Here is an 8,256-nt window from a genome sequence, read left to right as displayed (position 1 = left end):
AGACTAAGAGGGAAGTGAGGGATGATCTTTCTAGGGTTCTCTCTGGATTCCAGAGTCATTAATTGGAACTTCTGCTTACCTTTCTGATTGATTTCATAGGATGCAACATTCAGGATCATGGTCTCAGTGTTCATTACTCAGAAATATTCTATCCAGGATGGCATAGCTTGCACTAGGTCTTGTACCCAGAAAATTACTCTCCAGGGTGGTGCAACTTGCACTAGTTGGGATCACACCTGAGTCACCCTTCCTGCCCAGAGCCACCCCAGTATGGGACAGACAGCATGGGTGTCAAGTAGCCCTCCATCACGCTGAGATGTCCAGGAGAGATTACCTGGACAATGAGAAAATCCTCGCTGGTAATGAGCACCCTTTTGTAAAAATGTAATGACTTTTCCCTGCAGGAGCCTGTTGCAACTTCACTTAATTCTGCACCCAGGGACTTCACCCCAGCTGCTGATTCAGGTAAACTGGACACTGGGCAGTGTCTTGGGATCAATGTGGGCTCTTATTGTCTTACAAAAAACATCAAGAACCCAGAATGTGCACTTTTCACAATTTATTTCAGAGTGCTTGTCAGTCATCTGTCACAGACTTGGTGTGAAAGTCAGGTGATATGTGTTGGTAACACTATGTCTCCTGCAGCCCTCTCCTAACGTCAGCCACCTCCTCACTGTAGTTTCACTTATACTCCTGCAGATTACCTATTGTTGTTCAGAGGTCTGGAGGCTGATATCAGGACTGACTTCATCAGCTTTCTCTTCCACAACTTTAACTGTCTTGATTGTTCTTACATTTGTGGCGACGCCAAACAGAAATACAGCTATCAAGGCATAAATGCGACCAAAGACCACTCTCAGATATATCAGAGATTCATTACTTTGCCTGACTGACCGCATTTTACGTGGCGGGGGTCCACTGTCTGTGCTCCCCCCAGCACCTCTGTCAATGCAGTGTGGAGGATCCCAGCCTATGTGACAATGACAGTTCTTGTTATTGTTGCAAATCCCCCTGTGACTGCATTTCTCAGGTAAACAGTCATATTTCAGCTGAACATCCCTGGCAATGCAGGAGCCATCTATACAGATCTTTTCATGATCACAGGGGGTACCTGTTCTCACGTGACCAACATCATTTGCTCCTGTGGAGCGATGTGAGTCCAGCCCAAAACACCAGAACCCTGAGATTAGAGACTGATGGAATCCCACATGTTCTTGCAAGTGGGGGAGGTGAGTGACATTACCACATTGCAACCTTCCACAATAAATGTCTTCGATGGCACAGGCGTTATGTTTCATTAACTCTTCTTTTCTACTGCAGTGTCCGTATCTATTGCCTCTTCTATTTATGATATAGCAGACATCTGAACCTTTCACAGCATTTTTGCCAAAGATTTCTTGGCAGTGCACAGTGCGGTCAGTGCAATTTCCAAGATAGCAGTAGCCCACTTCCGTGCATGGGGTTCCATCTTGCATATAGAAATCATCAGGACATGCCAAGGACTTCCCATGGCAGTACTCGGGAAGATCACATATATTTTGTATTGGTCTGCAGAGTGTCCCAGGAGGGGAATAGGTGCAGTTTGTACAGCACCTGCCTGTATTGCATTTGCTGCCACTGGTGAACCTACAAGCATTCGTACAGCAGGGGTTGTTGTAACACTGTTTGAAGGAGCCACAGTCACACTCCTCACCTTGATCCACTATGCGGTTTCCACAACGATCATGAGTCAAGCTTTCATTTAAATATACCAATCGGGTGCTGAATAGACACTCACCTTTCCCACCACCCACTATGTGCTGTACGTGAGTATAGGAACAGTTACTGAAGGAATCTGTCAGAGAAGGTTTTCTGTGCATAATGCACAGGGATCTTCTCTGGCAAGTACAAGTACTCTCATCATAATATAGACCTAAATTTCTTGCCACCTTTTGTGCTCCTGCAATTGACAATATTAAAAGGTGTCTGCCCAGGTAACCAAGCATGACAAGGTTTTGATTATTGCATATACCATATACTGCAGGTTCATAATTAAGATCCTTTGGCCCATCTTTAATCACAATTATAGATGAATGTGGTATAATAAATCTGTACACAGCAAACTGATAGTGTCTAACATATGGACTAAAGTGCGCGTTATAATTATTCATGAAAACTGGATCTCTCTGGTTATAAATAATAATGGATCCAATATAGTAATTAATATCAATACCTTGAAGGAATGTGTCAATTAAACTACATATCTTTATCAGGAATTGGGCACATTTTGACATGTTGTTGAACACAGTATACATTGAGTTGGAACTTAGGGCAAGTCCTTTCATATTTCCATTATGGGATGAATACATCTTACTAGAGATCCTGGGGACAACACTGGAATTTGCTTGAGAGTAAAGGGGGTCCATAATCTCCTTATGTCCCAGTTGATAGGTAGGTCCCATCACATTTGTATCTGTCACTATCTGAGAAACAATGTGCTCAAACCTTTGGGAATTGCTGAGGGGTTTGATTTCATAAGCAAGGTCATCCATCTTCAAGATACCTTCAAGACCCCCATAGCATGTGTCCACGGTGACCATGGAAAGAGGAATCTCCTCCAGGTAGCCGAGGTAGTAACAGTCTGGAGGAATGAAGGGGTAGTCCATCTGCAGGGCTCCTTGGTCATCCTGAGTCATCATCATCAGATGTCTGGACCAAAACAGTTTCTTGCGCCGCATGTGGATAATGTGTCTCTTGTCCCCAAAATGCAGGCTGTAGGACAGCCAGCCTGGCATCCGAACGCCTTTGCCATGGTACAGCTCCTTTCTGGGAATGACCACCTCAGAGGAGATGTAGCGCCATGATGGACGGCCTTGAGAACATTGGACAGGAGCCAGCCCTGCCCAGACAGCAAGGAGCAAGAGGAGTGCCTTCATGGTCACCTGAACAGCCAGGCGCAGGGCCCTGCTCAGGGATATCTGTCAGTGAGAATGGATCAAGAGAAGATCTTCAGTGAGGGCCTGGCCTAAAGCATCTGACAGAACAGAGGGCTTCTTCAGGCTACCCCCACCCCACACCTGGGGGCCACCTGTGGAGATGAGGTCACAGTCACAGGGTGTGGCAGTGGGTGGGTCTACACATCAGTTCAGCTGGGGTGGATGTGTGAGAGGTGGGTGGACTATGTTCATGAGTACTTACATGGATATGGGAAGGGAGTTGTATCCAGTAGCATCCCCATATTCAATACATTCGATCTTTCCTTTAGATATTTGAATATGTAATATACTTTTTTAAATTTAATTTCTTTTCAGTGTAACAGAATTCTTTGTTTTTGTTTTTTTTTCACCACACCCAGTGTTCCGTACAATAGGTGCCCTCCATAATACCCACCACCAGGCTCCTCCAACCTCCCACCCTCACCCCTTCAAAACCCTCAGATTGTTTTTCAGAGTCCATGGTTCATCTCCCCATTCAACTTCCCTCAACTCTCTTCTCCTCTCTTATCTCCCCATGTCCTCTGTGTTGAATATGTAATGTAAGTTTTAATGCAATAAATTCCTTTAAAATTTCTATCTCTCGTGGTACTGCTAGGCCACTTTCTGTGGATTAGCCCCCATCATTCACTATAGATATCACTGTTCCTTCTTCCATGGCATGTGGAGGTAGTCATTGCAAATTTTACCTTAGAATTATTGAAAGTAATGTTTTGTAATGTTACATGTATTAATATGTGTCTTACTATGATTTGACATTAATTTGAGTCTTTTGATCCTTTTGGTTTTTGCTTTGAACCTTCTTTGAGCTTACTGAGTAAAATATTCCCCAGGTTGTATGTTACTTTTTTTCTTCTTTTTTTCTCAAACCTGCTGGTGAGAACAGAAGGTTCTGCTGATCACATGTGAGACCCAGGAGTTGTTCCCACTAATCCTCTCTTTTGGTTCTTCCCTGGGATTTGGCAACATATTGTAAGGGTATGGTTGGGCAGGGGGAGCCATTTTGTTGCAGGGGACTTAGATTGACCCTATGCAGTGAACTTAGATTGACCCTGCCCCTCCAAGAGGAACTTACTTGCAAAGCCTAGATACAAGGGCAGGTCAGGCCAACTAAAGATATCCAATCAGTGGGGCGTGCATATATCCACTGAGGTGAGCTTAAATCCCATTGGCCACCTGTGTGTGGGCAGAACTCAACCACCACTATAAAGGTTCGTTTGCAAGGCAGTAGAAGTGGGAGGAGTAGGAGAGCCATCAGGAGGAGTATAAGAGTCGTTGGAGGAGAAGAGTCGTCGTCGAAGGAGTAGAGGAGTCATCGGAGGAGTAGGAGAGTCGTCAGAGCTGGGAGAGCTGTCAGAGGTCTTGAAAGAGACGTCAGAGCTGTCAGAGCACTTGTAAGAGCTGTCAGAGCTGACAGAGCACTTTTCAGAGCTGTCAGAGCTGACAGAGCTCTAGTCACAGCTGTCAGAGTGGTCAGAGCCCTGAGACCTGCCAAAGGCCCCACCGCCCCAAGCCGTGGACCCGGGAAGCAGCCTCGCTGGAGCAGCCCCTATCTGGGGAGTGGCCTCACCAGAGCAGGCCTTGTCTGGGCAGTGGCCCTGTCTGGGGAGCAGCCTTGTCCAAAGCAGCCACATTGGGAGTGGCCTTGCCGAGGTCATCGTCGTCACCTTTTTGTAAGAGACAGTGCTGACTGACAGTTTGATTCTTTATTTTTTAAATTTTTTAAAATTTATTTTCAGCATAACAGTATTCATTGTTTTTGTACCACACCCAGTGCTCCATGCAATCCGTACCCTCTATAATACCCACCACCTGGTACCCCAACCTCCCACCGCCCACCCCTTCAAACCCCTCAGATTGTTTTTCAGAGTCCATAGTCTCTCATGGTTCCCCTCCCCTTCCAATTTCCCCCAACTTCCTTCTGCTCTCTAACTCCTCAAGTCCTCCATGCTATTTGTTTTGCTCCACAAATAAGTGAAACCATATGATAATTGACTCTCTCTGCTTGACTTACTTCACTCAGCATAATCTCTTCCAGTCCCGTCCATGTTGCTACAAAAGTTGGGTATTTGTCTTTTCTGATGGAGGCATTATACTCCATAGTGTTATGGACCACATCTTCCTTATACATTCATCCATTGAAGGGCATCTGGGTTATTCCACAGTCTGGCGACCGTGGCAATTACTGCTTTAGACATTGGGGTACAGATGGCCCTTCTTTTCACTACATCTGTATCTTTGGGGTAAATACCCAGTAGTGAAATTGCAGGGTCATAGGGAAGTTCTATTTTTAATTTCTTGAGAAATCTCCACAGTGCTCTCCAAAGAGGCTGCACCAACTTGCATTCCCACCAACAGTGGAAGAGGGTTCCCCTTTCTCCACATCCTCTCCACACAATGTTGTTTGCTGTCTTGCTAATTTTGGCCATTCTAACTGGTATAAGGTGATATCTCAATGTGGTTTTAATTTGAATCTCCCTGCAGACTAGTGATGATGAACATTTTTTATGTGTCTGATAGCCATTTGTATATCTTGATTGGAGAAGTGTCTGTTCATATCTTCTGCCCATTTTTTGATATGATTGTCCGTTTTGTGTGTGTTGAGTTTGAAGAGATCTTTATAGATCCTGGATATCAACCTTTTGTCTGTACTGTCATTTGCAAATATCTTCTCCCATTCTGTGAGTTAAGGTTAATGCCCTTCAACGGATGAATGAATAAGGAAGATGTGGTCCATATACACTATGGAGTATTATGCCTCCATCAGAAAGGATGAATACCCAACTTTTGTAGCAACATGGGAAGGACTGGAAGAGATTATGCTGACTGAAAAAAGTCAAGCATAGAGAGTTAATCATCATATGGTTTCACTTATTTGTGTAGCAAAACAAATAGCATGGAGGACATGGGGAGATAGAGAGGAGAAGGGAGTTGGGGGAAATTGGAAGGGGAGGGGAACCATGAGAGACTATGGATTCTGAAAAACAATCTGAGGTTTTTAAAGTGTCGGGGCATGGGAGGTCGGTGTACCAGGTGGTGGTTATTATAGAGGGCACAGATTGCATGGAGTACTAGGTGTGGTGCAAAAATAATTAATACTGTTATGCAAAAAATAAATAAAAAATAAATTTTAAAGAAAGTATAGATTGCTCTAGGCAGTATAGGCATTTTAACAATGTTTATTCTTCCAATTTGAGAGCATGAAATGGTCTTCCATCTTTTTGTGTCTTCTTCAAATTCTTTCATGAGTGTTCTGTACATCCTCAAATACAGATCCTTTACCTATTTGGTTAAGTTTATTCCCAGGTAACTTTTTTTTAAATTTAATTGAATTTTTAAATTTATTTTCAGAATAACTGTGGAGAGCCATGCAGCAGAAACAAGGAGTCACGTACTAAGCGAGGCCTGAGGAGTGAGGGATGTAACCGATTGACCCTAGGAATGCAAGGAGTCAGGTACCAAGCGGAGCCTAGGAGTAAAGACTATAGATTAACTTAAGGAATGTGAGTGCTTTCACGGGTGACGTTTGATGGATACCAGGAGTCCTGGGAGAGGCACATGGTCTGGGGAGCCATGGAAACCTATGGAGTCACATAGGTGCTCATGAGCGCGCCGCATGCACACAGATAATGTCATAGGTAGCCCTTCTGATTGGTAGTTATGTTAGCCGTGGTGTACTCTTATTGGATATAGTTTGTACTCGGTGGGTATATACTGGGGGTCTTAGACTGACCCAGGGTCCCGGCGGTGATTATCAATAAAGAAGCTTGCCACTCACCTCGTCTGCGGGTCGTTCTTGCGGGTCGAGAGCGACAAATAACCGTATTCATTCCACAGTTTGGCGACCGTAGCCATAGCTGCTATGAACATTGCCTGGTTTGGGGAACAGGGTAATGCTGGCTTCATAGAAAAAATCTGAAAGTTTTCCTTCTGCTTCAATTTTTTGAAACAGCTTCAGGAGAATAAGTGTTATTTCTTTTTTGAAGGTTTGGTAGAATTCCCCAGGGAATCCGTCAGGTCCTGAGCTCTTGTTTTTTGGAAGGTTTTTGATCACTGGTTCAATCTCGATATTAGATATCGGCCTATTCAGGTTGTCGATTTCTTCCTGGTTCAATTTTGGTAGTTTACATTTTTCCAGGAATGCATACATTTTATCTAGGTTGCTAAGCTTATTGGCATATAACTGTTGATAATAACTTCTGATGATTGTTTCTACTTCCTTGGTGTTCGTTGTGATCTCTCCCTTTTCATTCATAATTTTATGAATTTGGGCTTCTTTTCTTTTCTTTTGGATTAGAGTGGCCAATGGTTTATCGATCTTATTGATTCTTTCAAAAAACCAGCTTCTAGTTTCATTGATACGTTCTACTGTATCTGGTTTCTACCTCATTGATCTCATGTCTAATCTTGATGATTTCCCTTCTTATGTGTGGAATTGGTTTGATTTGTTGTTGATTCTCCAGTTCTTTAAGGTGTAGAGACAGCTGGTGTATTCTGGATTTTTCAATTTTTTTGAAAGAGGCTTGGATGGCTATGTATTTCCCCCTTAGGACCGCCTTTGATGTATCCCATAGGTTTTGGACTGAAGTATCTTCATTCTCATTGGTTTCTATGAATTGATTCAGGTCTTCTTTGATCTCCTGGTTGATCCAAGCATTCTTAAGCAAGGTGGCCTTTAGCTTCCAGGTGTTTGAGTTCCTTCAGAACTTTTCCTTGTGATTGAGCTCCAGTTTCAAAGCATTGTGATCTGAGAATATGCAGGGAATCATCTCAGTCTTTTGGTATTAGTTGAGTCCTGATTTGTGACCCAGTATGTGGTCTATTCTGGAGAAGGTTCCCTGTGCACTTGAGAATAATGAGTATTCTGTTGTTTTAGGGTGAAATGTTCTATATATATCTATGAGGTCCACCTGGTCCAATGTGTCATTTAATGCTCTTGTTTCTTTATTGATTTTCTGCTTCGATGATCTGTCTATTTCTGAGAAAGGCGTTTTAAGATCTCCTATGATTAGTGTATTCATATCAATATGACTCTTTATCTTGATTAACAGTTTTCTTATGTAACTGGCTGCTCTCCTGTTGGAGGAATAAATATTTACAGTTATTAGATCATCTTGGTGGATAGTCCCTTTAACGATTATGTAGTGTCCTTCCGTATCTCTGCCTTCAGTCTTTAGTTTAAAATCTAATTTATCTGATATGAGAATTGCTACCTCGGCCTTCTTTTGAGGCCCATTGGCATGAAAGATGCTTCTCCATCCCTTCACTTTCAGTCTGGGTGTAT

The 8,256-nt window shown here is 43.2% G+C and overlaps 1 protein-coding gene across 2 annotated transcripts; it reads right to left on the bottom strand.

Annotated features, from left to right (window-relative positions):
* Window positions 1-551: 551 nt before the first annotated feature.
* LOC309866680 (disintegrin and metalloproteinase domain-containing protein 29-like) lies at window positions 552-3,031 on the bottom strand. 2 transcript variants are annotated; one of them, XM_082734461.1, is made up of 2 exons: window positions 2,485-3,031; window positions 552-1,626 (listed from the first exon to the last, which is right to left on the bottom strand). In XM_082734461.1, exons 1-2 carry the CDS (start codon window positions 2,913-2,915, stop codon window positions 705-707), a joined length of 1,353 nt encoding a protein of 450 aa, XP_082590587.1. In that variant the 5' UTR covers window positions 2,916-3,031; the 3' UTR covers window positions 552-704. The 2 variants fall into 2 exon arrangements, with proteins under 2 accessions (XP_082590587.1, XP_082590586.1); XM_082734460.1 differs by having other exon boundaries at window positions 552-3,031.
* Between the last annotated feature and the right edge of the window lie 5,225 nt (window positions 3,032-8,256).

Source organism: Mustela nivalis, assembly GCF_964662115.1.
Source record: "Mustela nivalis genome assembly, chromosome: 6".
Taxonomy (NCBI): Eukaryota; Metazoa; Chordata; class Mammalia; order Carnivora; family Mustelidae; genus Mustela; species Mustela nivalis.
Note: the sequence above shows the minus strand (reverse complement) of the source record. Positions and strands in the feature narration are given on the sequence as shown.